Source organism: Aquarana catesbeiana, linkage group LG04 (genome assembly GCF_042186555.1).
Source record: "Aquarana catesbeiana isolate 2022-GZ linkage group LG04, ASM4218655v1, whole genome shotgun sequence".
Classification (NCBI taxonomy): Eukaryota; Metazoa; Chordata; class Amphibia; order Anura; family Ranidae; genus Aquarana; species Aquarana catesbeiana.
The window spans coordinates 677,448,194-677,475,613 of record NC_133327.1 but is presented as its reverse complement, the minus strand read 5'-3'; the positions used below and the strand labels follow the sequence as shown (position 1 = coordinate 677,475,613).

At 47.9% G+C, this 27,420-nt stretch overlaps 2 protein-coding genes across 5 annotated transcripts in view; one reads left to right on the top strand and one right to left on the bottom strand.

The window, feature by feature from the left end:
* LOC141141028 (exportin-5-like) overlaps positions 1-20,574 on the bottom strand; it is a 93,059-nt gene extending 72,485 nt beyond the window's left edge. For both annotated transcript variants that reach the window (XR_012244032.1, XM_073628688.1), the window contains exons 1-3: positions 20,362-20,574; positions 17,823-17,944; positions 11,809-11,881 (exon numbers count right to left, since the gene is read on the bottom strand). Coding sequence is in view for 1 of the 2 variants with exons in the window: in XM_073628688.1 (XP_073484789.1) it covers positions 11,809-11,881; positions 17,823-17,944; positions 20,362-20,463 (297 nt within the window). In the remaining variant the exon portion in view is untranslated. The remainder of the gene's footprint in view (positions 1-11,808; positions 11,882-17,822; positions 17,945-20,361) is intronic.
* Positions 20,575-20,639: 65 nt separating this feature from the next.
* Positions 20,640-27,420, top strand: part of POLH (DNA polymerase eta) — a 41,168-nt gene continuing 34,387 nt past the window's right edge. Inside the window, exons 1-2 of one of the 3 annotated variants that reach the window (XM_073628683.1) lie at positions 20,640-20,756; positions 26,961-27,151. In XM_073628683.1, coding sequence (XP_073484784.1) covers positions 27,015-27,151 — 137 coding nt within the window. In that variant the 5' untranslated portion in view covers positions 20,640-20,756; positions 26,961-27,014. Of the gene's footprint in view, positions 20,783-26,960; positions 27,152-27,420 lie in introns of all 3 variants that reach the window. The other 2 variants (XM_073628685.1, XM_073628686.1) reach the window with 2 other exon arrangements.

Genomic DNA, 27,420 nt, shown 5'->3' with positions numbered 1-27,420 from the left:
TTGTTTGGGGAATTTTAATGATTTGCCAGGTACCATTAGGTAATATTATCTTCAGCCACCGGGTGTGTCTGAGGACAAAAATGTGTTCTACCGGTTTGTTAACCACTTAAGGACCAGCCTCGTTTTGGATTTTAGGTGTTTACATGTTTAAAACAGTTTTTTTTGCTAGAAAATTACTTAGAACCCCCAAACATTATATATTTTTTTTTCTAACACCCTAGAGAATAAAATGGTAGCCATTGCAATACTTTTTTTCACACCGTATTTGCGCAGAGGTCTTACAAGCACGCTTTTTTTGGAAAAAAATTCACTTTTTTGAATAAAAAAAAAAAAAAAAAAAAAAAAAAAAAAAAAACGCAAGACAACAGTAAAGTTAGCCCAATTTTTTTTATATTGTGAAAGATAATGTTACGCCGAGTAAATTGATACCCAACATGTCAAGCTTCAAAATTGCGCCCGCTCGTGGAATGGCGTCAAACTTTTACCCTCAAAAATCTCCATAGGCCACGTTTAAAAAATTCTATAGGTTGCATGTTTTGCGTTACAGAGGTGGTCTAGGGCTGGAATTATTGCTCTCGCTCTACCGATCACAGCGATACCCCCCACGTGTGATTTGACCACCGTTTTCATATGAGGGCACTACTCACGTATGTTTCGCTTCTGCGCGCGAGCTCGACGGGGCGTTTAAAAAAAATCTTTAATTTTATATGATTTTTTTATTTTTACACTGTTTAAAAAAAAAAATGTGTCACTTTTATTCCTATTACAAGGAATGTAAACATCCCTTGTAATAGAAAAAAGCATGACAGGTCCTCTTAAATATAAGATATGGGGTCAAAAAGACCTCAGATCTCATATTTAAACCAAAATGCAATAAAAAAAAAAAAAAAAAGTCATTTAAATAAATGACATTGAAAAAAATATGCCTTTTAAGACGTATGGGCGGAAGTGACGTTTTGACGTCGCTTCCGACCCTGCAGTTTCATGGATATGAGTGGGCGCCATCTTCCCCTCACTCATCTCCAGGCATCTCCAGGCACAGCTAGGGGATAGACGCGATCGCCTCCGCCGCTACCGACGGCTCCGGTAAGCGGCGGAGGGCACCGGATCGCGGTGGGAGCCCCTCTTCCGCCACCGATAAAAGTGATCTTGCGCCGCATAGACCACTTTTATCTAGTAGCCGACAGCCGCACGAACACGGGGATACCGGGGTTATGGCAGCTAGCTGCTGCCATAATAACGATATCCGCCGGCAAAGTTAGGACGTACATCGGCGTGCGGCGGTCGGCAAGTGGTTAAAAGAAAAAATAGGATAAATAGGACATCACGGGACACAGAGCCACAGTAATTACTGATGGGTTATAGGGTATCACTAGGTATTGGACACTGGTCACACCCTAATCAGGAAGTTCAACCCCCTATATAACCCCTCCCCTTCCAGGGATACCTCAGTTTTGTAGCAAAGCAGTATAGGTGTATTAGAAGAGGGGCGGGACCTCTGTGTCCCGTGATGTCCGTCGAAAGAAAAGGATTTTACAGGTAAGCTGTAATAAAAAATCCTATTTTCTTTTCTTGGACATCACGGGACACAGAGCCACAGTAATTACTGATGGGATGTCCCAAAGCAATGCCAACTGAGGGGGGGGAATCACAACCAAGTAGGGTGCTATCAGACCTGAAGACCTTGTACCGCTGTCTGCAGCACACTACGCCCAAAGGCGATATCCTCATGCCTTCTCACATCCACCTGATAGAATCTGGTGAATGTATGAACTGAAGACCAGGTTGCGGCCTTGCAGATCTGAGCCATAGAGGCCCGGTGATGCACTGCCCAAGAAGCACCAATAGCCCTTGTGGAATGTGCCTTGATCTGAAACGGGGGAACCTTCCGTTTCAAACCGTAAGCTTGAATAATCAACTGTCGAATCCATTTAGAAATGGTCGCTTTTGACGCTGCCTGTCCTCTATTGGGACCCTCCGGCAGCACGAACAAGACATCCGTCTTGAGAATCTGAGCAGTTGCCTCCAGATAGGTCTTGACTGCTCTTACTACATCCAAAGAATGTAATGACCTTTCTTCCGAAGAACAAGGTTCTGGAAAAAAGGAAGGTAGCACAATGTCTTGGTTTAGATAAAAATCTGAAACCATCTTCGGTAAAAAACTAGGATGAGAGCGCAGTACCACTCTATCCTTGTGTATAATCAAGTAAGGCTCTTTACAGGAAAGAGCTGCTATTTCTGATACTCTTCTAGCAGAAGAGATAGCTACCAGGAAAATTAGTTTCCTCGTCAGTAAGACCAAAGGAATCTGACGTATTGGTTCAAAAGGTTGTTTTTGTAACACCGATAGAACCAAGTTCAAGTCCCAGGGGTTTAGGGGCGCCTTAACCGGAGGATTAAGACGCATCACCCCCTGTATAAAGTTTCGGATCAGAGAATGCGAAGCAAGCGGCCGTTGAAACAACACTGATAAGGCCGACACCTGGCCCTTGATGGTACTCAAGACCAGCTTCATCTCTAATCCTAATTGTAGAAAATTCAGAATTCTACCTATGACATATTTCCTGGGATGCCAACCCCTGGATTCACACCAGGATACATAAGCTTTCCAGACTCTATGATAAATCATTCTGGAAGCTGGCTTCCTTGCATTGATCAAGGTAGATATGACAGGACCTGAAAGCCCACGATTTTTCAGAACGTGGGATTCAATAGCCCACCCGTCAAATCTAGCATTTGTAAGGCAGGCTGGAACACCGGACCTTGAGCTAACAGGTCTAGGTGTATCGGTAGGGTCCACCGGGAACACACCATCATCCCTGCTATTTCTGCTTATCAGGTTCTTCTGGACCAAACGGGGGCCACCAGAAGTGCCGACTTCCCTTCTTGCCTGAGTCTGCGAAGGAGCCGTGGTAGTAGCAGAATGGGAGGGAATGCATAAATCGGTGAGAACCGATGCCACGGAATCACCAACGCACCCGTCCTGCCTGCAAGAGGATCCCAGGCAACCGGTAGGAAGGATTTCCCCTTCTGTAGGTTTTCGAGTATGAGCCATCAACTGAGGCTCTAACGCATCGCATGCGATAGGTGCATTGGAAAGTTTAATGCCTGCACCTTCCTGTTCCCGGTCAACAGAATACTGTGTTGCAACAGTTCTGCTTGGAACTGGGCATAGGGAACTGCTTCGAATGAAGCCACCATCTTCCCCTGCAGCCTCATATAAAGGCGGACAGAAAGACCCTTCTTGGCCCTGACTGTCAGAATCAGCTCCCTTAGAGCAGTGATCTTTGCCTGCAGACACTTCAGTTAAGCAGGAAAACTGGGCACATATAGGCCTGCATCTCTGATGCCTATTGATATCAGAAATTCTCCTCCCTGCAGGACGGAGATTACTGTCTGAATTGATTCCAAACGAAAGGACTGCATCCTTGGGAATCGTTTCAGATCTCTCAAATCCAAAATGGGTCTGTCGTCCCCATTTGGTTTTCGGACCATAGAAAGATTGGAACAGAGTCTCAATCCCTGATCCTTTGTGGGAACCCCCACAATGACCTCTTGCGACAAAAGTCGCTTTATCGCTAGAAGGAGCGACTGCTTCTCTTCTGGCTTTCTGGGAACACCTGATCTGAGGAAACGAGGAGAGGGACATTCTTGGAACTCCAGTCTGTACCCTAAGGTTACCGTGGAGATCACCCATCTGTCCTGGAAGTCCTTCTGCCAGGGCCCTGAGAGCTGCAGCAGTCTTTCCCCCCACTCGAGTGAGCGGGGCGCCCCTTCATAAAGAGGTCTTAGTGTCTTGCTTAGAAGACCTTTTCCCCCAGGATTTCTTGTGTCCTTGGGGTTGACTCTTGTTTCTTGCCCCAGATGGAGGAGACCGTCGTGACTGCCTGGAGGCTGATGCCCCTGGCGCTGGGGAAAGAGTCCGTTTAAAAGAGGGACGCTTACTCTTCTTCTTATCAGGTAAGAGAGTGCTTTTCCCACAGGAGATCGTCTTGATATAATTATCCAAGTCCTCTCCAAACAACCTTTCACCACGGAAGGGAAACCCAGCTAGAAGCTTCTTACATGGTGCTTCGGCTGACCAGTTTTTCAACCATAAGATTCTACGTATATGCACCAACCCAAGCAAGAGGCGAGAGGTTTGCACGATAGAATCTCTAATGGCGTCAACAGCATAACATAAAGCCGCAGGAAGGTTAGCAAACCCCTGGGCCTGCTGTTCAGGTAATACTTTGATGACCTGTTTAACATGGTCTCTTAAGTATTGACAGACTCCAATCGCTGCTACTGCAGGTTGGGCCACTGATCCTGCTAAAGAGAACACATCTTTCAATAAGAAGTCCATCTTTTTATCCACAGGATCTTTGAGCATCTGAGCGTTGTCTACAGGACAAGTCAGATTACTATTTACAGAGGAAATGGCCGCATCAATGGCCGGTATTCCCCACCTCTTAATAAACTTTTCTTCCATAGGATAAAGTGTAGAAAACTTTCTGGGCGGAAGAAATCGCTTATCTGGGTGATCCCACTCAGAATAAAGCAGCTTTTCAAGTAAATTATGAACAGGAAAAGCATGTGCTGCTTGGAAAGGTTTCAGTGACCCCAAAGCAGAAGAGGTTTCTGTAGTAGTTTCAGGTATGGGCAACTTAAATGTGGAACGGACCAAACCAGTGAGGATCTGCACTAAGACTTTCTCCTCTTGGGAAGTCGCAGAGGGTCGCTCTCCACCTGAATCCTCCGAAGAGGAATCATCTGTCCCATCCCGATCCTCTGAAAGGGATTCATCTCCTTTATCCCAGAGCTCCTCTGACTGAGGGTCTTGGGGAGCAGAGGAAGGCCTTGTGCGTTTTCTTTCACTAAGTGAAGATGTAATCGCGGCCATTAGTTTTTTCTCTAATCCAGAAATGGTTGAGGAAAAAACTTCTTGTGTAATATACACAGGGGCTGAAGTGCCGGCAGCAGATGTAGCCCCTAACCCCAATGGCTCTCCCTGTCCAGCTGCCCCTGGTCCCTCAGGAGGGGATGGTGTAGCAGACAGGGGGTCCTCAGAACCTGAACGAGACCCCCTAGTGCCTCTGGTTGTTGGGGTGCTTGAACCTCTTCTACCCATAGTGCAAAGCAACAAGGTGTGAGGTATCAAAAACGAACACTGACTGCTGAGCGATGTAGTCTGGCTAAAAGCCTTGCTACCAAATGCCCAATCCGGTGTTCTTTAGTGAATGCAGCCTAGGGGAATGCCTGTGTCCCACCTTACATGTGACTGTCAGCTCTGTGTCTCTCCAAAGCTCAGAGCACCTGTACAGTGTGCTTTAAATAGCCATGCTTTCTGGCACTGTGGGAGTCTGGGCACGCTGACGCTGTGCTGACGCCCCGCCCCCCCCTTCCCCCCCCTCGTTTTTGAAAAACGAGCGCTTCCCGCGCGAGCCGACCCTTTCTGACAACCCTGAAGGGAGGCTGGGGTTGGGGGAATAAGGAGGAGGCCGGCAGTGATGGGCCCTGCATCGCAATGCGGCTTCGGTGGCGGCGGCGGTAGCGGCTGTGACAGTGCGGTCTCACCCGCCTTACAGCATACCTGAGCCTTTCCCTAGCCTGGGGGGACCATCCCAGCAGAGAAAACCCCCCACCATCTACCTTTGGAGCTGGAGGAAGAGCCAGTGCAGCGGACGCTGAGACAGATCAAACATGAGAAGGTTTGTGCTCTTGGCCGCCCCCGGTGGTCACAATAGGCACAGCATGCATTCACCTTAAAGGAGAAAAGCCACTAGAATTAAAATTCTGTGGAATCTCCTCTTACCTTATCCAGGCCGCAGGGTTCAGTTTACACAGACCCAGCCTTCGCCTCTCACGGTGGGCTCCGTTTGTGAAAAACCGTCAGAGACTGGGGCCCCCATCAGTAGGGGGATCCTTCAGTTCTGGGCCTGTAAAGCACCTCGCCAGAAATTAGGAAGTTTAAAGCCATTTTCTGATCCGCGGGTCCAGCTCTCTAAAAAGAGAAGCGTTACAGGCAAAACCTTGTTTCTTCGGACACGAGGCCCGGGTACCATCCAATTCGGCCATGAAAAGACACTTTGAATGGATCCGGTCGCCTGGCTTGCCCCAGTATAGGATCTTAGAATATTCCTTTTGGAGCTCAGCACAGGACATTTTTGCACGTCCAACACCTAAGACACTGGTGTAAAAACTGAGGTATCCCTGGAAGGGGAGGGGTTATATAGGGGGTTGAACTTCCTGATTAGGGTGTGACCAGTGTCCAATACCTAGTGATACCCTATAACCCATCAGTAATTACTGTGGCTCTGTGTCCCGTGATGTCCGAGAAAAGAAATATATTTTCTTTTATACAGGGTATTATCTATATATGGGGCTATGAACATATGTAAAAATTGTTTATGAAAGCCCAGCAATTAGTATAACATATAATCATTTAGTAAGAATTTGGTTAATATACACACAATGGATACTTATATATACAGACGCATAACTTTTGTTAATCTTATGAAAACGAATATGTAATTTTATGCAGATGCGATTACGGTTTCTATGTTTTTACAACCATGCCGTTATCTAAAATACAGTTCTTCCTCCTATATTAAAATATCAGATTCTTACTTTTAATATTGCATGTATTTATAGTGCAACATGTATACAGGTTATTAGTGTTTTCTTAAAACGTTTCACGCCATCGCTCGGAGCACCCGGAGAACCGGGATCTGTGTGTGTAAACACAGTTTCCGGTTCTCTGAAGGGAGAACAGACAGATCGTTTGTTCATACAGAGTATGAAAAGCGATCTGTCATGTCCCCTGCACAGTCCCATCCCCCCCTTCAGTTAGAACACACAAGAGGACACACTTAACCCCTTCACTGCCCCCTAGTGGTTAACCCCTTCACTGCCAGTGACATTTTTCCAGTAATCAATGCAATTTTATAGCACTGATCGCTGTAAAAATGACAATGGTCCCAAAAATGTGTCAAAATTGTCCGACGTGTCCGCCATAATGTCGCAGTACCCATAAAAATCTCAGCTCGCCGCCATTACTAGTAAAAAATTTTTAAAAATTAATAATAAAAAAGCCCTATTTGTAGATGCTATAACTTTTGCGCAAACCAATCAATATACGCTTATTGTGAAAAAATAAAAAAAATTGTAGAAGAATACATATTGGCCTAAACTGAGGGAAAAAAATAGTTTTTTTTAGATATTTTTGGGGGATATTTATTATAGCAAAAAGTAAAAAAATAGTTTGTTTTTCAAAATTGTCGCTTTTTTTTGTTTATAGCGCAAAGAGTAAAAACCGCAGAGGTGATCAAATACCACCAAAAGAAAGCTCTATTTGTGGGGAAAAAAGGACGTCAATTTTGTTTGGGAGCAACGTCACACGACCGCGCAATTGTCAGTTAAAGCGACGCAGTGCCGAATCGCAAAAAGTGCTCTGGTCTTTGGGCAGCCAAATGGTTCGGGGCTGAAGTGGTTAATTGTGTTGGAAGGGGAAGTGTTCTTTGGGAGTGCAGATTCAGATTTTCACAGTTTAAATCAAAATATGAATTTTGTATCATGTGTATCCGTCATGACAACTGTAACCCCCTGTCAATCTGTCCCACCACCGTAACCCCCTGCTCTACTGCCCCACCACCGTAACCCCCTGCTCTACTGCCCCACCACCGTAACCCCCTGCTCTACTGCCCCACCACCGTAACCCCCTGCTCTACTGCCCCACCACCGTAACCCCCTGCTCTACTGCCGCACCACCGTAACCCCCTGCTCTACTGCCGCACCACCGTAACCCCCTGCTCTACACTGGTGTGCCGTCAGAGGTTCTCAGGTGTGCCGCGGGATCAGGGAAGAGAAGGGCTGTCAGATGAGCCTGATCTCCCGATCCCCTGCCGAACTGTACATCGGCACTGTGAGAAGCTCCGTCAAACTCAGCAAAGTGAAAGTAAAGTGCAGAGGAGTGTGCTCTGCTCTCTGCTTCCCCCTACAGTGCAGTACCTGGCTGAATGAGGAAACTGGAAAGGTACTGTGCTAGAAGCTAGATTCGTTTTAAAAGGGCTTTATACATGTGTCTGTGTGTGTGTGCGCATGTGAGTGTCTGACTGTCTGTGTGTGTGTGTACACATGTGTCTGTATGTGTGTTTGTACGTGTGTGTGCGCGCATGTATGTGTGTGTGTGCATGTGTCTCTATGTGCGTGAGCATGTGAGTGTCTGTCTGTATGTGTGTGTGTCTGTCTGTCTGTGTGTTTGTACATGTGTGTGTGTGTGTACATGTGTCTTTATGTGTCTGTATGTGTGTGTGTGTGTGTGTGTGTGTGTGTGTGCGCATGTGTCTGTCTGTATGTGTGTGTGTATGTGTACATGTGTGTGTGCATGTGTGTGTGCATGTGTCTGTACGTCTGTATTTGTGTTTGTGCATGTGAGTGTCTGTCTGTATGTGTGTCTGTACATGTGTGTGTGTGCATGTGTCTGTATGTGTGTGTGCATGTGTCTGTATGTGTGTGTGCATGTGTCTGTATGTGTGTGTGCATGTGTCTGTATGTGTGTGTGCATGTGTCTGTATGTGTGTGTGCATGTGTCTGTATGTGTGTGTGCATGTGTCTGTCTGTATGTGTGCATGTGTCTGTCTGTATGTGTGTTTGTGCATGTGTCTGTATATGTGTGCATGTGTCTTAGAGTTGCCACCTCATCCCTTTAAACCCGAACACACATGAATTACACAGGTTCTGAGGCTAATTTAACACAGATAAGGCACCAAGGGAGTTTAATTACCACCTTAATCAGCCACAGAACCTGTGTATTTAATATGTGTTTGGTTTTAAAGGGATGAGGTGGCAACCCTAACGTGTCTGCATGTGTGTGTGCACGTGTCTGCATGTGTGTGTGCACGTGTCTGCATGTGCGTATGTACAAGTGTCTGTATGTATGTGTCTGTATGCGTGTGTGCATGTGTATGTGTCTGTATATGTGTGTGTGTTACTTTTAATCCTGACACCCCCCCCCCCCCCCCCCCATTCCTGTACCATCAGAACTGCTTTTGTAGGTCTTGTTTGTGATAGCAGCAAGGACGGCTTCTCCTCTGAAAAGCAACCTATGCACAGATCGCTTTTCAGAGGCATTTGACAGGCGGTAAAGAGGCATTATGTTGCCTCCTCACCACCTGTTTTAATGCAGCATCACTACACCGCAACCGTGCAATGCACACAGTTGCAGGGTAGTTGCAGTTCAGCCCCATTCACCCTGGGTATACCTCCAGCTGCAGCCACAACATGTGTACACCCCCAGCTGTTGTCTCTGCAGCTAAAGGGGAAGAATTTGGGGGTGGTAAAAACAGCTTAACCATGTGCTTTTACCACCCCTCCAACCCGACATGTGAGCAAGCCCTTGGTTCCCATCTGTGTTGCTGCGTGTAGTGCAGCCCATTCATTTCAATGGGCTTCCCTAACCACAAAAATTCAGGGAAGGAAATCCCTGACCTTTTTTTTTTTTTTTTTTTTTTAATTGCACTGCACCAAAAGCACCCCACATTTTCCAATGTGTGAGGTACTATTAAGAATTAATGGCACCCCTAAAGAGCAGAGCATTTGTCTGTGTGTCAGGAACGAGTGCGATTTTGCGCATGTTCCGCGACACACAGTAACGTGAACTAAGCCTTGGACTGGGGTGCCTCAAGACTGAAAATACTTTTTAAGGGTGCCCCGACTGGAAAAAGGTTGAGAAACACTGACCTAGAGCTGCACAATTAATCGTTAAAAAATCGTGATCTCGATTCAACCCCCCTGACAATCTCTGTTGCAAAGTTTGCTGATTCTTTCATATAACAAGGACAAGATTATCTGCTCAATCAGCTGTCAAAAGAAAACATCCAGGCAGTCTGCCAAGTTTTTAAAAAGAAACATTGTATAACTCTTCCTTCTTAGATCAAAGGGATAAACTTCTGTTTAAAGAAAAAAAAATCCAGGCAGTCTGCCAAGTTTTTAAACAAGTGTAAATGCAGGAAGTTTAACCACTTAAAAGTCTAAATCTTTTTCTGACTCTTGTTTCTCAAGTTAAAATCAATATTTTTTTGCTAGAAAATTACTTGGAACCCCCAAACATGATATATATTTTAGCAGAGATCCTAGGGAATAATATGTCAATTGCTGCAATATTTTATGTCACACTGTATTTGCCCAGTGGTCTTTCAAACGCAATTTTTTGGGGAAAAATACACTTCAATGAATTAAAAAAAAAAAAAAAAAAAAAAAAAAAAAACACAGTAAAGTTAGCCCAATTTTTTTTGTAACCCCCTTTCTCATCTGCCCCACCAATGTACCTCCTGCACATCTGTCTCACCTCTGTACCCCCTGCCCTCCTACCCCACCACTGTAACCCCCTGCTTATCTGTCCCACCAATACACCTCCTTTCACATCTGCCCCACTGCTCGACCCCCCCCCCCCTCTTTTCTGTGCCACCACTGAACCCCCCTGCTCATCTGCCCCATCACTATACCCCCCTGCTCTTCTGTCCCACTGGCCACTGCTGAACTCCCTTCTCATCTCTTCCACCACTGTACCTCCCTGCACATCTGCCCCACGGCTGTACACTCCTGCTCTTCTGTCCCACCTCTGAACATCCCTCCTGCTCATTTTCCCCACCACTGTACCCTCCAGCTCATCTGCTCCACCGTTGTACCCTCTTCTCATCTATTATACGCAGAGCAGTGAAAGGAAGCAGAGATGAGACACATCTACCTGTCCTGGTACACTCATCCTGCTGATCCACCTCTCACATCCAGTCCATGTGCTCGTATGTGATGTCACATACCAGCATATGGAATGGATGCACAATGAAGAGCTCAGGTCAGGGGCATTTTCTGAAAGCAATGGGCCCCCACAGCTGAGAAAAAGTGCGGCGCTCTGCAAAAGTTGGGTTTAGTTTTCATTGAGCTGAATACTGGCTGTGGCTTAAAGGGACACAGAGTGACGGTGTTCAGTAGTAAGTGACGCAATGGTTCAGGAATAATTTCAACAAAGTTCCCAGAAGCTCAACAGTAATTCTGCAAACTGTCACCTGAATGTGGTTCTCTCAAATCGCAGTGAAATCCCTTCTATCAGAGATTGGTAGTGGCAACCAAGCCAGTCATCTTCCTGCAGATGGTGGGAGGGGCTAGCAGGACTGCAATTGGCTTTAGCAGTGGCCAATGACCATCCTCCTCCTGGAAACAGGGACCCCCCCCCCCCCAGCAGAACTGCACCCAATCTCATCCCCTTCACAAAAGCTGACGATTGCAGCTACAACAAAGTTAGAGAACCAATGTTTCCCATCTTTTATAATGTATGGGGGGGAACAGTGCCTCCCCCTCAGTACAGGTGGGGTGTGGGGAATTCTGAAATTGAAATGCACTAGTGTCTCCCTGACACTTCCCTGCGCTGCTCTGCTGATGGGGGAGGGAGTCGAGTGCCAGCAAAAGAGACTCCGCGTGCCGGGGGTTGCCTACCCCTGGTTTATACCATTGCACTTTATATCCTAATTGGATATTCTTATGTTTTATTCAGCGCTGCACTTATATTGATATATCAACTCAATAGTGAACCCTACGGACTAAGACGCCATTACATTTTGTGTGCGTGTAAGACACCCCAAATGCCTGCTATATGGGCGGGGAGAACCTGGTGGGTAATTGTGGTAAGGGCCTGGTAGTCATACAACCAAGTCCATAATATGACAACAAACATATATGAGAACCTAAAATGCTTCACAATGAGGGCTGTATGGGGTCCACACTTCTCTAGTCACTGGCTGTATGTGGCAGTAAACAGTGGAGAAGACTTACACCAGCGATGAGGCCCATCACACTGTCCCTCAGACACACCTTCTCCTCTTGCTCCATGGCATTCCAGCGGAACCTGCAATGAAGGAAGACACACAGTCATGGAGATTTCTGTGCTCCCTGGGTAGGAGAAGAATATAAGAAGGTCATATAACAGGATACACCATTATAAATTTACCATACACAGCAGGAGGAGTGAAAATAGAACAAAGCTTCAATCTAAAATGCATGTACCCCCTCTAATGATGCATTTATCTTATTTGCTTCCTTTTGGTCTATGAAATATCCCATTAGAACCATTTTGTTTTATCAGTTTGAAAAAGTAAAAAATAAATACCTGTTGAGCCCGCCGGTCATTTTTTTGGCAGCGATTTTCGCGTGACAAATCGCAACGCGCAACACTGTCACCCAAAAGAAGCCCATGTTCCCTTTTAAAGCGACGATTTACCGTACGATAATCACTGCAAATTTGTGACGCGATTAGGATGCCATTAAAAAATAATGGCATTGCAAACGCATCCCGCGTTTTACAGCGTTTTGGAATCGCGCCAATTCCGCCAGCAATCAGGTGTGAATGGAGCTTTAAGCTCACCCCTTTGATCTGCAGAAAACAAATGAAACAGAGTAGATACAGAAGATACTCAATTTCCCATCTGAACTCTGCATCCCTCTGATCAATGTTCATAAACATGTTACTTTGTATCTTTCTATAACTGTCTGATTGTTTATAAACAATGTTACTTTGTATCTCTCTCCCTTTGAACAATGTTCAGAAATGTTACTTTATATCTCTCTATTGCCTGTCTGTTCAGAGGGAGATAGATACAAAAGTAACATGGTTTATAAAACATTGTTCAAAGGGAGAGCGAGATACAAAGCAACATTGTTTATAAACCTTGAATAATGTTTATAAACAATATTATTTTGTATCTCTCGATTTCTAGCCTGAACAAGGTTTATAAAAAAGGTTCCTTGTATCTCTCTATTGCCCGTCTGATCAATCTTAATAAACAATGTTATTTTGTATCTCTCTATCACTTGTCTGAACAATGTTTATAAACAATGTTACTTTGTAGCTCTCGATTTCCAGTCTGAACAATGTTTTTATTCTCTTTGCCAGCACCTGCTGCTACAGATACCATATTTACACAGCAACTGCAATGGAAGACATAGAAGCAGGACAAATAGACTGGATGTGCTGTGTACTTTGAAGGAAGTTTTTGGGCATATGTAGCATGTCAAGTGTCCTCAACTGGTTAAAGGGCTCTCCTTTTTTATTAGGCCTCATTACCCACGGCATGTGCATACGGCACGTCTCCCCAGACACAGCACTTTTCCATTTAGGAAAGAAGCGACGTACTAGCTTGCAGTTTTAAACGCCAATGCAGCAGCCATCAGCATTTACCCGAGCACAGCCAGTCACTCATATCGGTGGCTGCATGCAGCACCCCGGGCACCAGAAAACATTGAGGGGGGATTTCACACCTCAGCACACAGGAGCTGCTAAGCTCTCGTGCACGAGTCCCTGTTTTCGAGTCCCTGTTTTAAGGTTTTCAATCACTCAGTAATGAAAATGTATTTTATACACATCAGAAATGTAACACCAACGACATGGTGACTGTACGGACAGCAACCAATCTATCCCTTTTCTGTTCTAACAAAAAAAAAAAAAAAAATAGGATTTTTATTACAGCTTACCTGTAAAATCCTTTTCTTGGAGTACATCATGGGACACAGAGCATAAGTAATTACTTATTGGGTTATAGGCCACCTTCAGGTGTTGACACTGGTATACCCAATCAAGGAAGTTCACTCCCGATATAACCCCTCCTCCTTCCAGGAGCACATCAGTTTTTGTAGCAAAGCAATATACCTTAAATCCCAAAAGAGGGGAGGGACCTCTGTGACCCATGATGTACTCCAAGAAAAGGATTTCATTTTACAGGTAAGCTGTAATAAAAATCCTACTTTCCTTATCGTACATCATGGGACACAGAGCCTAAGTAATTACTTGATGGGAGGTCCCATAGCAATGCTACTTGAGGGGAGGGAGAGACAACCCGCAGGGTACCCCCAGACTTGAGGACTTCTACTGCTGCCTGCAGTACACTGCGCCAGCAGGCGATATCCTCATGCCTCCTTACATCCACCTGATAAAATCTTGTGAATGTATGTACTGAAGACCAAGTTGCAGCCTTACAGATCTGAGCCATGGAGGCCTGGTGACGCACTGCCCAAGAAGCACTGACCGCCCTGGTAGAGTGCGCCTTAACTTGAAAAAGGGGGAATTTTACCCCTTAAATTATAAGTCTGAATTACAACTTGCCGAATCCACTTAGTGACAGTGGATTTCGACGCTGCCTGTCCTTTCTTAGGACCCTCTGGCAGAATAAATAAGACATCAGTCTTCCGAATCTGAGCAGTTGCCTTTAAATAGATTTTCACTGCTCTCACCACATCAAGACAATGTAGTGACTTTTCTTCCCTGGAACATGGTTTTGGAAAAAACGATGGCAGGACAATATCTTGGTTCTGTTGAAAACCTGAAACCACTTTTGGCAAAAAGCCTGGACGAGGGCATAACACCACTCTGTCCTCATGAATAATCAAATATGGCTCTTAACAAGAAAGAGCAGCCAATTCCGAAACCCTCCTTGCTGAGGATATAGCAACAAAAAATACCAACTTCCTTGTCAGAAAGACTAAGGGAATATGCTGAATCGGTTCAAATTGGTGTTTGTGTAACACTGACAAAATAAGTTCAAGTCCCAAGGGCTTAAATGTGATTTAACTGCCAGGCAATTAATTTGCGCTTATTTTTCTGTCCATCTTGAAAAAAGAAAGTATTTAGGCATCCGGAGGCTGCCCTTTGGGAGGGGGCAATGTCAGGGACCTGTCAGCACCAGACAGGGTTATATGCGTGCGCGCATGTGCACCCCTGCTCGAGCTGAGCAACAACGTCCGTCCACTGGTGTGTATCAGCGTGTCACTCGGGCACACGACGGGTGCGTGTGCGGCGGGCGCACGTGCGTGCGCGTTAGCGCCACTGAACGCATAAAGGACTCTCAGCTGCACTGGTGCAGTGCTGTTTCGTCTTCAGCTTCTGTGATCTGTTACCTGCATCTGATGGTTGATCTGCTATACCGACCCAGCTCTGTCCGACTACCCTGCTCTCTCCAATCCAACCCGGCTTGCCTGACTCTGCTACAACTTCTGCCTGTGATCCGTTGCCAACCTCTGCCTGTTTTACTGATCCTGCTTTTGCCTGCTACAACTTCTGCCTGTGATCTGTTGCCGACCTCTGCCTGTTTTACTGACCCTGCTTTTGCCTGCTGCGTTCACCTGCCTGATTAGCTGCCGACCCAGGACTGTCTGACCCTGCTTGTGCCTGCTGCTTTGTTCCATGTGCTGCTGCACTCCCAGCTCCTCGCATACAGCTCCAGTGACCGCTGCTTCTGTACTCATCAGCTCTTCAGTCTGCTGCGTACCGCTGACCACCATCACCTGCAGTCCAGCCATCCCTGGAAGGATCTCTACTCTGCTATCAGGATGGAAGTGCCACGGGAACTTTTCAAAATAGTCGCCCAGTCAATGAACCCAACCTGCCTAGAGCCTCCAGGAAACGATACTCAAGAATTCTGCAATGAGTTATCAAATTTCTTCATTGACAAAATCGACAACATTCGGAAATCAATTCAACAGAAAAAAACAACCAACTTTACCCAACCAAAGCAAAAAGAGGATATCAACACAAACATCACACAACCACCGGACTTCTTCGTGACCCCAATCACCACTGACACAACTAAAAACATTATGAGAAGCCTTCGAGACAACACATCACCAAATGACATCATTCCCACGAAACTCCTTAAAGAATGCTCCGACATCCTGGCTCCCACTATAACACACCTCATAAATCAGTAGTTTAAAGAAGGGATTGTGCCAACCACCCTCAAGCAAGGCATCGTCAAACCCCTGCTAAAAAAAAACTAATCTCGACCCTAAGGATCCTAACTACTGCAGACCGATAACAAGCCTTAACACCATCTCCAAGATTATGGAAAAAAGCGGTAGTACAACAGCTACAGCGCCACCTGGACACACATCAACTTCTGGACACTCTACAATCAGGCTTCCGCCCTGGCCATGGCACAGAAACTGCACTTCTAAAAATATGGGATGATGCCCTTGAAGCAGCAGATGACGGAGAGTCATGCCTCTTGGTACTGTTAGACCTCAGTGCAGCCTTTGATACAGTGGACCACAATACTCTACTTGTCCGCCTCACAGAAGTAGCAGGAGCCACAGATTCTAGTCTAAAATGATTCTCATCCTTCTTAGAGAATCGCTCTCAGACAGTGAAACTAGGAGCATTCACCTCTGAAACCCGAACAATCTCCTGTGGGGTCCCTCAGGGTTCACCCCTGTCGCCAGTGTTATTCAACATATACATCCGCCCACTCCTCAAAATCATCAAAAAAATCAGACCTCTGCTTCCACTCATACGCTGACGACACCCAAATCTACTTTCGCATCACCGGACAAAAAGATCACCAACAGCAATTAGAGAAATGCCTCACTTTGATAGATGACTGGATGACCATCAGTTCCCTCAAACTCAATGGGTCAAAAACAGAACTTCTTCTCCTACACGCTAACCAAAATGCTAAAACCAAGACTCGGTGGACTCCTCCCACCATTTTAGGACAAAACATCTCTCCAAGCACCAAAGCCAAGAGTCTCGGAGTTATCTTTGACTCAAAAATGACAATGGATGCACAAATAGGATCGGTAGTCAGCAGATCTCACCATCTCCTCCGCCTGCTACGCAGACTCATCCCCTTCATTCCAGAAGAGGACAAAGCAGCAGTAGTTGGAACAATCAATTCCCGACTCGACTACGCAAACTCACTCTACATAGGATTACCCCAATATCAGCTTGCGCACCTACAGGCCATCCAAAACGCTGCGGCAAGACTGCTAACAGGAAAAAAACCTTGGGAGTCCATCTCCCTATCCTTGAAGAGCCTACATTGGCTAACCATAAAGAATAGGATCACATTTAAGACCCTCTGCCTCACCCACAAATGCATACAAGGTAACGCCGCTCAATACCTCCGAGAGAAAATAAAACACTACACACCCAATCGCAATCTGCGATCATCTAACCAAAACCTCCTCATCATTCCCAAACACCGCTACAAAGCAAGGGGAGAACGAAGATTCGCAGTCCAGGGACCTCGGCAATGGAACGCTCTTCCGACTTACATCCGCATGGAAGAAAACTATCTGGCATTTAGGAAAAAACTCAAGACCTTCCTCTTCTAGGAGGATGACAGCACAACGCATTAGCGCCTTGAGGCGATTTAGTTCGCATTTGCAGCGCTTTACAAATCATTCATTCATCCATCAGCACCAGCAGCTCCTACTTCAACAGGCACTCCTACCCACTGTGCTCACGAGACCACTGTCCCCATTCCAGTGGCTCCTGAACCAGCGTTGTAAGAGAGGTCTCCTCCTACAAGTCAGGCTCTACTACCAGGTACCTACCAAGGGGTTATATAGGAGAGTGAACTTCCTTGATTGGGTATACCAGTATCAACACCTGAAGGTGGCCCATAACCTATTAAATAATTACTTAGGCTCTGTGTCCCATGATGTACGATAAAGAAAAACCACCAGCCAAAACTTAAGAGGAAGGAACCTTTTAGGAAGATTAGATGCGGGGTTTCCTGAGTGAGTAGGAGTCGCCCAGTCATGAATGACAAAATTAGCAGCATTGCTGCAAACCACAGACTCAGCGCTGTCTATTACACCGGCTGCTGACACCCGCTCTGCAACACTCCGCCACTCATGCAGAACCCGAGGTGAACGCAGAGCAGGTGCACAACCCAAATCCTCAACAGCATACACCGCGCACCTTCTGTACACAGACCGTACACCACACCATGAATGCAGAATACTGGATGTCCCCACAAAACTGACCCAAACCCAATGCAGGAGATGTTCCTTACTTGACTACGTGCTCCAAAACCTGCAAACCAAAGTGCCTGATGACGGGTGGCTGAGTCTTCTCTGCCAGATGCAGACCGCAGGGCACACACATGGGGGAAGTCTCCTTGAAGTCATCACAGAACTGTATAGAGAAATACAAAATTTCAGGATGAGATTTCTACCCCGATTCATTTCCTGCTGCTCTACACCATCAACTGAACCGCTGTGCATAATACTGCAGACTCCACCCTCTGCGGCCTTAACCTGTAACCCTAGAATCCCCTTCTTTATATACGATATCCCCCCCAGTATACCCCCCTCCACATTCTGCATCCCCATTATCCCCCCTCCTCCACATCCTGCATCCCCATTATCCCCCCTCCTCCACGTTCTGTACTCCCTGAATCCGCCTCTCCTCCACACTCCCAATATCCTCCTCCCCCCCCACACACACACTGCACTCCCAATTTCCTCCTCGCCCCCCCCTTCACACTCTGTACTCCCCAGCATCCCCCCCCCCTCCTTCTCTGCACTCCCAGTATCCCCTCCTCCTCCACATTCTCTACTCCCAGTATCCACCCCTCCTCAAGAGTCTGCACTCCCAGTATCCCCCCGCTTCCACACTCCCAGTATCCCCCTCCACACACTGTACTCCCAGTAGCCCCCCTTCCTCCACACACTGTACTCCCAATATTCTCTTACCCCCCCCTACACACTACGTACTCCCAGTACCCCCCTCCCCTCCTCCACACACTGTACTCCCAGTACCCCCCTCCCCTCCTCCACACACTGTACTCCCAGCATCCTCCCTCCACACTCCCAGTATCTCCCCCTCCTCCTCCACACACTCTACTCCCAGTATCTCCCCCTCCTCCTCCACACACTCTACTCCCAGTATCTCCCCCTCCTCCTCCACACACTCTACTCCCAGTATCCCCCCCTCCTCCTCCACACACTCTACTCCCAGTATCCCCCCCTCCTCCTCCACACACTCTACTCCCAGTATCCCCCCCTCCTCCTCCACACACTCTACTCCCAGTATCCCCCCCTCCTCCTCCACACACTCTACTCCCAGTATCCCCCCTCCTCCTCCACACACTCTACTCCCAGTATCCCCCCCTCCTCCTCCACACACTCTACTCCCAGTATCCCCCCCTCCTCCTCCACACACTCTACTCCCAGTATCCCCCCCTCCTCCTCCACACACTCTACTCCCAGTATCCCCCCCTCCTCCTCCACACACTCTACTCCCAGTATCCCCCCCTCCTCCAAACACACTCTACTCCCAGTACCCCCCCTCCTCCACACTCTACTCCCAGTATCCCCCCCCTCCTCCACATTCTCTACTCCCAGTATCCCCCCCCCTCCTCCACATTCTCTACTCCCAGTATCCCCCCCCTCCTCCACACTCTCTACTCCAAGTATCCCCCCCCCCTCCTCCACACTCTCTACTCCAAGTATCCCCCCCTCCTCCACACACACTCTACTCCAAGTATGCCCCCCCTCCTCCACACACTCTACTCCAAGTATCCCCCCCTCCTCCACACACTCTACTCCAAGTATGCCCCCCCTCCTCCACACACTCTACTCCAAGTATGCCCCCCCTCCTCCACACACTCTACTCCAAGTATGCCCCCCCTCCTCCACACACTCTACTCCAAGTATGCCCCCCCTCCTCCACACACTCTACTCCAAGTATGCCCCCCCTCCTCCACACACTCTACTCCAAGTATCCCCCCCCTCCTCCACACACTCTACTCCAAGTATGCCCCCCCTCCTCCACACACTCTACTCCAAGTATCCCCCCCCTCCTCCACACACTCTACTCCCAGTATCCCCCCTCCTCCACTCTCTACTCCCAGTATCCCCCCCTCCTCCACACTCTCTACTCCCAGTATCCCCCCCCCTCCTCCACACTCTCTACTCCCAGTATCCCCCCCCCCTCCTCCACACTCTCTACTCCCAGTATCCCCCCCCCTCCTCCACACTCTCTACTCCCAGTATCCCCTCCTCCACACTCTCTACTCCCAGTATCCCCCCCTCCTCCACACTCTCTACTCCAAGTATCCCCCCCCTCCTCCACACACTCTACTCCCAGTATCCCCCCCTCCTCCACTCTCTACTCCCAGTATCCCCCCCCTCCTCCACACTCTCTACTCCCAGTATCCCCCCCCCTCCTCCACACTCTCTACTCCCAGTATCCCCCCCCCCTCCTCCACACTCTCTACTCCCAGTATCCCCCCCCCTCCTCCACACTCTCTACTCCCAGTATCCCCTCCTCCACACTCTCTACTCCCAGTATCCCCCCCCTCCTCCACACTCTCTACTCCCAGTATCCCCCCCCCCTCCTCCACACTCTCTACTCCCAGTATCCCCCCCCTCCTCCACACTCTCTACTCCCAGTATCCCCCCCCTCCTCCACACTCTCTACTCCCAGTATCCCCCCCCCCCTCCTCCACACTCTCTACTCCCAGTATCCCCCCCCTCCTCCACACTCTCTACTCCCAGTATCCCCCCCCTCCTCCACACTCTCTACTCCCAGTATCCCCCCTTCCTCACCCTCAGGGCCTCCAGTCGGTGTTCATGGGTGGAGCCGGGCTCCATGATGATGGTGACAGCCCTCACTAGCTGCTCGCACAAAGCCTGCACCTGTTCCTCCATCTTCGGGGGGGGGCACTTCACCGACAATCCAACGAGAAGAACATCGGTTGCCCGCGCATGCGCTGAACACCGGCAGGTAATACACCGAGCATGCGCACCGGATCCTCTGCGCCTGCGCACTGACATGCTACAGCCGGAGCCGTATACGCATGCGCTGACTCCTCCTCCCCGCCAACTTCCTAAGCACAGTCTCCGCCCACTGATGTGGCGTCATCGTTCTGACAGGGCAGCGGCGGGAATGTGAGGAGAGGTGAGAGTCCACCTACCGAACTGCTTACCTACCTGAGGAGAGAGTAAGTGCACCTACCTTGTATGTGAGGTGAGAGAGAGAGAGTCCACATACCTACCTAACCCCCTCTTCTTGGTAAGAAAACAACTACCTACCGACCTGCTAACCACTTACCTGATCCTCCTTCCATCTGAGAGGAGGTGTGAGAGTGTCAACCAACCTACCTTCCTTATATCCCTTCAGGCCACGAGAGGACCTACTGACCATCTACTTACCTGACCTCCCTTACATCTGAGGAGAGGTGACAGAATGCTCACCTACCTACCAACTTACTACCTACCTGACCTCCCTTCTATCAATTTAATGAGAGGTGAGAGAGCGCCTTCCAACCGTCTACCTACCTGACCTCCATCAGTAGTGACAGAGTGTCCACCTACCTACCAAACCCCTCATATTCATGAGGGAACGCCTATCTTCCAATCGGCTTACTACCTACCTGAAGAGCGGTCAGAGACCACCTTCTGGCCAACTACCTACCTACTTGCCCCCTTTACATTTGGCAAGAGAGTACCTACCTGACCACCCTTCCTTGCATCTGAGGTGAGAAAGTGCCCACTTACCGATCAATTACATATCTACTTACCGTCTTTTCACCTATCTACCGGCCAACTACTACCTGATCACCCCCTCCATCCATGTGGGGAGATGTCAGAGCACCTACCTACCTGACCTCCCTTGCATCTGAGGTGAGAGAGTGCCCACCTACCGATCAACTAACTACATACTGTATCTACTTACCGTCTTTTCACTTATCTACCGGCCAACTAACTACCTGATTGCCGCTCCATCTATGTGGGGAGGTATGAGAGAGCACCTACCGACGTACCTGACCTCCCTTACATCTGGGGTGAGAGAGTGTCCACATACTGTACCTACCTGACCCCCTCTTTTTGATGAGAGAGCGCCTATCTCCCAACTAAGGATGAGCTCAGGCGTGGTCGAAAGCCGCACGTGCCGAGCCCGCCAGGAAGTCGTCACCCGCTCAGCGCTAATCACAGGCAGTGAGACATTGTCCTGATGTGCGGCTGCAGACATCGGGAAATGTCCCACTACTTGTGATTAGCGCTGAAGCGGTGGCGACTTCCTGGCGGGCTCGGCACGTGCGGCTTTCGACCACGCCTGAGCTCATCCTTACTCCCAACCTGCTAACTTCTTACCTGGTCCCCCCTTCCACCTGAGGGGAGGTGAGAGTTCACCTACCTACTTACCCAATTTCTGACTTAGGAGCTGTCAGAGGGCCCACTTACCAACCAACTAACTTAACTATCTACCTGACCTCCCCTCAATCCATCTGAGGAGAGGTGATCGAGTGCCCACCTACCGATTAACTACATGCGTATTTATCCCCTTTCCATCTGAGGGGAAGTGAGTGAGTACCTACCTACCTGACCTCCCTTACATCTGAGGAGAGGTCAGAGAGCACATACCAACCATCCGCCTACCTGATCTTTACATCTGAGGAGATGTGAGAGTGTCCACATACCTACCTAACCCCCCTCTTCTTGATGAGGGAGCACCTTTCTACTGACAAGCTTGCTACCTACATGATCCCCATTCATCAGAGGAGAGGTGACCCTAACTACCTACCTACTTTCCATTTTAGGCTAGTTGAGAGAGTGCTCATCTACCGAACCAACTAACTTACTACCTACCATCTTACCACCTTTCCATCAGGGCAGAGTAAGAGCATTCACCTACCCCTATCCTACTTTCATCTGAGGCGAGATGAGAGAGCGCCAACCCACTTATCAACCAACTTACTTCCTACTTGTTATCCCTTCAAACCATCAGAGGAGAGCTGAGGTGACCTACCGACCATCTACCTACCTGACCTCCCTTACATCGGAGTAGAGGTGACCGAATGCTTGATCTCCCTTCTATCCACTTAATGAGAGGTGAAAGAGCTCCTTCCAACCATCTACCTACCTGACCGCCCTTCACTAGAGGTGACAGAATGCCCACCTACCTACCAAACCCCTCTTATTCGTGAGAGAACGCCTATCTTCCAATATTCTTACTACCTTACTGATCCCCCCCCTTCCACCTGAGGCGCAGTCCGAGACCACCTACCGACCAACTACCTACCTACTCCCCTTTACATTTGCAGAGAGGTGCGAGAGTGCCCACCTACCAACCAATTTCCCTATCTACCTGACCTCACCTTCCCTGCATCTGGGGAGAGGTGAGAGAGTGCCCACCTACCGATCTACTAACTACACCACAGTGGGTGAAATGAGTATTGAACGCGTCACCATTTTTCTAGGTAAATCTATTTCTAAAGGTGCGATTGACATGAAATTTTCCCCACATGGCGGTAACAACCCATGCAATCCATACGTACAAAGAAACCAAAATAAATACCTCCAGAAATGAAGTTAGGTGTAATAAAATGGAATGACACCGGGAAAAAGTACTGAACACATGAAGAAAGGGAGGTGCAAAAAGAGCATGGAAAGCCAAGACACCGGCTGAAATCTATCAGTAATTAGAAAGCAATCCTGTCCCTTGTCAGTGCAAATATCAGCTGGTTCAGGTTCAACTGATGGCCTATAAAAAGGTGTCTCATTACCAAGGTGTCACAAGAAACATCTCATGATGGGTAAAAGCAAAGAGCTCTCAAGACCTTTGCAACCTCATTGTTGCAAAACATGCTGATGGCATTGGTTACAGAAGGGTTTCTAAACGTCTGACTGTTCCAGTGAGCACTGCTGGGGCCATAACCTGAAAGTGGAAAGAATATAAGTTCACCATAAACCGGCCATGACCAGGTGCTCCTCGCAAGATTTCTGACAGAGGAGTGAGAAGAATTATCAGAAGAGTTGCCCAAGAGCCAAGGACCACTTGTGAGGCGCTTCAGAAAGACCTGGAATTTGGGGGTACACAATTAGTAATGCACTCACTCGCCATGGCCTGTATGCACGCTCACCGCGCAAGACTCCATTGCTGAAGAAAAAGCATATTAAAGCTTGGTTAAAGTTTGCTGCACAACATTTAGACAAGCCTGTGAAATACTGGGAGAATATAGTCTGGTCAGATGAGACCGAAATTGAACTCTTTGGATGCCATAATACACTCCATGTTTGGAGGTCACATGGCACATTACCCCAAAAACACCCCCCCATACCAGTGGCGGCTGGTGAAGTTTTAGGATAAGGGGACGCCAGACCCCGCCCTTCCTTTTTGACCCCTCCCACTTCCTTTTTGGCTGGTGAAGTTTTAGAATGGGGGGGCGCCAGACCCCACCCTTCCTTTTTGACACCTCCCACTTGGTGACAATGGGTGTGGTTTCAGTGAAATAGTGGGCGTGGCCTAAATGGTGTGTCTCTAAGGGGGTGTGGTTAGCATCTGAGAGGGAGGGACAGCAGGCCCAGATCCTACACAACAATGGAAATATGTGTATTCTAGAAAGTTTAACGATCAGCAGATAAAGATACTCCAAACACCAGGTGTTGGCACTTCAATCATCCCGGCACCATGGTTGTTATGGTGTCAGGATGATTGAAGCGTATTATTACATTGTAATATAAAATGAAATCATTGAACTCACCATAATGCAGAATCGGTGGGAGCCCTGAGCTTGTCACCTGCCATGTTGCATGCCATCAGGTGCCCCCAGCGGAGCCCCTCCTTGCATCAGGTGCCCCCAGCGGAGCCCCTCCTTGCATCAGGTGCCCCCAGCGGAGCCCCTCCTTGCATCAGGTGCCCCCAGCGGAGCCCCTCCTTGCATCAGGTGCCCCCAGCGGAGCCCCTCCTTGCATCAGGTGCCCCCGTCAGCGGAGCCCCTCCTTGCATCAGGTGCCCCCGTCAGCGGAGCCCCTCCTTGCATCAGGTGCCCCCGTCAGCGGAGCCCCTCCTTGCATCTGTGTCCCCATCAGCGGAGCCCCTCCTTGCATCTGTGTCCGCCGGAAGTGAAATTGTTCTCACAGTGAGAACAAAGCACCCGGTCGTAGTGATACACTACGGGCGCCGGGCGGATACTGTTTCGGCGCGATGGATTGCGCCACAAAGCAGCTCCAAACCCCCGCCAATAAAGCGCTTCATCTGCAATCTCGTGATTGCATAGACATGGCGCTTCCCACAGTGCACTGTGTCTGGCGCGCGAACACAGTGCACTTAAGGACTTCTTTCTTTTTTTTTTTTTTTTTAAAGGGCCATGTTTTAAATTTTTATTTTTATTTTTTTGTGAATGCCTGGGGGTAGAGGGGCGGCGCCCCCTATGGACGGGCCGCCACTGCCCCATACCAACAGTGAAGTTTGGAGGTGGAAATATCATGGTGTGGGCGGGGCTGTTTTTCAGCATACGGTACTGCCAAGACTCCATTGCTGAAGTAAAATCATGTTGAAGCTAAACTGTTGAACTAAAGATCAGAGTTCATAGAAGAGGCCCACGGAACCTTCAAGACTTGAAGACTGTTTGTGTGGAAGAATGGGCCAAAATCACACCTGAGCAACGCATGCGACTAGTTTCTCCATACAGGAGCTGTCATTACCAACAAAGGATTTTGTACCTAGTATTTAAATACATTTCAGTCGGCATCTTTAATTTGTTTTCTCTGTGTCCTTCCATTTTATTACACAGAACTTCATTTCTGAACTTTTTTGTTTTGTTGTCTTTGTGTTTTGCATGGGTTGTTACCGACGTGGTGAAAATTTTTAGAAATTTTTAGAAATAGATTTACATAGAAAAATGGTGACCTGTTCAATACTTATTTTACCCGCTGTATCCCTGTAAATGAGCACAGCAGAGACCTCTGTTCTCATTGTAAATGGTACGCCTCTATGATCGGTCCTGTTTGCTATGTAGACATGTATTTTCACCTAATAATAATATAATAATAATAATAGTCTCCTCTCGCATTACTAACTGACATATCAACATGGATTTCACACCACTTCCTCTAACTCAATCTTTCTAAAACTGAGCTCATAATTTTTCCTCTAGCCCATGCCCCTCCCCCTTACTTCTCCATCGGGATCAATAATACAACCATCGATCCCTCCCCTCATGCCAAGGTACTAGGTGTAATCCTAGACTCTGATCAGCCCCAAATCCAATCGCTGTCCAGACTTCACCTCTGAAACATCTCCAAAATATGCACCTTTCTAACCTTTGACACCACTAAGCAACTTATTCACTCCCTCGTTATCTCTTGCCTTGACTATTGTAACTCCCTCCTCATTGGCCTGCCTCTTCGCAAGCTATCCCCTCTTCAGTCTGTCATGAATGCCGCTGCCAGACTCATCCACCTTACCCAACCGCTCCGTGTCCGCTAACCCTCTTTGCCAATCCCTCCACTGGCTTCTCATTACCCAACAAATAAAATTCAAAACAATCATAACTTAGAAAGCTATTTACATTCTATTGCTATTCACATGGTGGCACAGTGGTGTAGTGGGTAGCGCTCTTGCCTAGCAGTAAAAAGAGTCACTGGTTCGAATCCCAACCACAACACTACCTGCCTGGAGTTTGCAAGTTCTCCCTGTACCTGCGTGGGTTTCCTCCGGGTACTCCGGTTTCCTCCCACTCCAGAGACATGCTGGTAGGTTAATTGGCTTGTGTCTAAATTGGCCCTAATATATGAATGTGAGTTAGGGGACTTAGATTGTAAGCTCCTTGAGGGTAGGGACTGATGTCAATGTATATGTAAAAGCGCTGCCTAAATTGACGGCGCTATATAAGTACCTTAAATAATAATAATTCTGCCCCGAGCTACATCACCAATCTTATCTCCAAATATTACCCAAACCGTCCTCTCCGCTCCTCCCAAGACATTCTAGCTCCCATGCTCGTCTCCAGGACTTCTCCAGAGCCTCTCCCATTTTCTGGAACTCGCTACCCCATTCTTTTCAGCTATCTCCTACTCTGTCCACTTTTAGGCAATCCCTGAAAACTCCTCTCTTCAGGGAGGCCTATCCTGTCTTCAGATAACAACCGAATCTTCTACTCCCCCCTCATCAGTTTATCTCACAGTCCCTACCTTTTTGTTTCACCAGCCCCTCCCTCTTAGATTGTAAGCTTGCAGGAGCAGGGCCCTCCTAACCCTCTTGTTTTGAATTATACTGTTGGTGTAGTGTCTCCCTATATTGTAAAGCGCTGCACAAACTGTTGGCACTATATAAATCCTGTATTATAATAATAATAATAATTATAAAAAATAATAATAATGTGATCTAGTGTTCTCTCCTTTTTTTTTTTTTCCCCCCTCAGACAAAGGTGTGGACAGATCTGATCTGGAAAGCCGCTCGTTCCCCCGACAGCGCTATGGATTCTGGTCAGGAGCGTGTTGTCGCTCTCATAGACATGGATTGTTTCTATGTCCAGGTGGAGCAGAGGTTGCGGCCGGAGCTAAAGAATAAGCCAGTGGTTGTGGTGCAGTACAAGACCTGGAAAGGAGGAGGGTAAGAGGAGGTGGTCGTGTTCTGTTCTATGGGAGCAGATCGCAGTGTGTGTGTGTGTGTGTGTGTTTCTTTATCGTACATCACAGGACACAGAGCACCATAGTAATGACTATGTGGGTTATAGGCCACCTTTAGGTGAATGGACACTGGTATAACCAAAAAGGAAACAGGAAGTCCCCCTCCCATACCGGGAGTACCTCAGTTTTTTTCGCCAGTGTCTAAGGTGTTAGTCACGGTTGATGAAGTGCTAAAAGAGCTCCGCTAAGTAA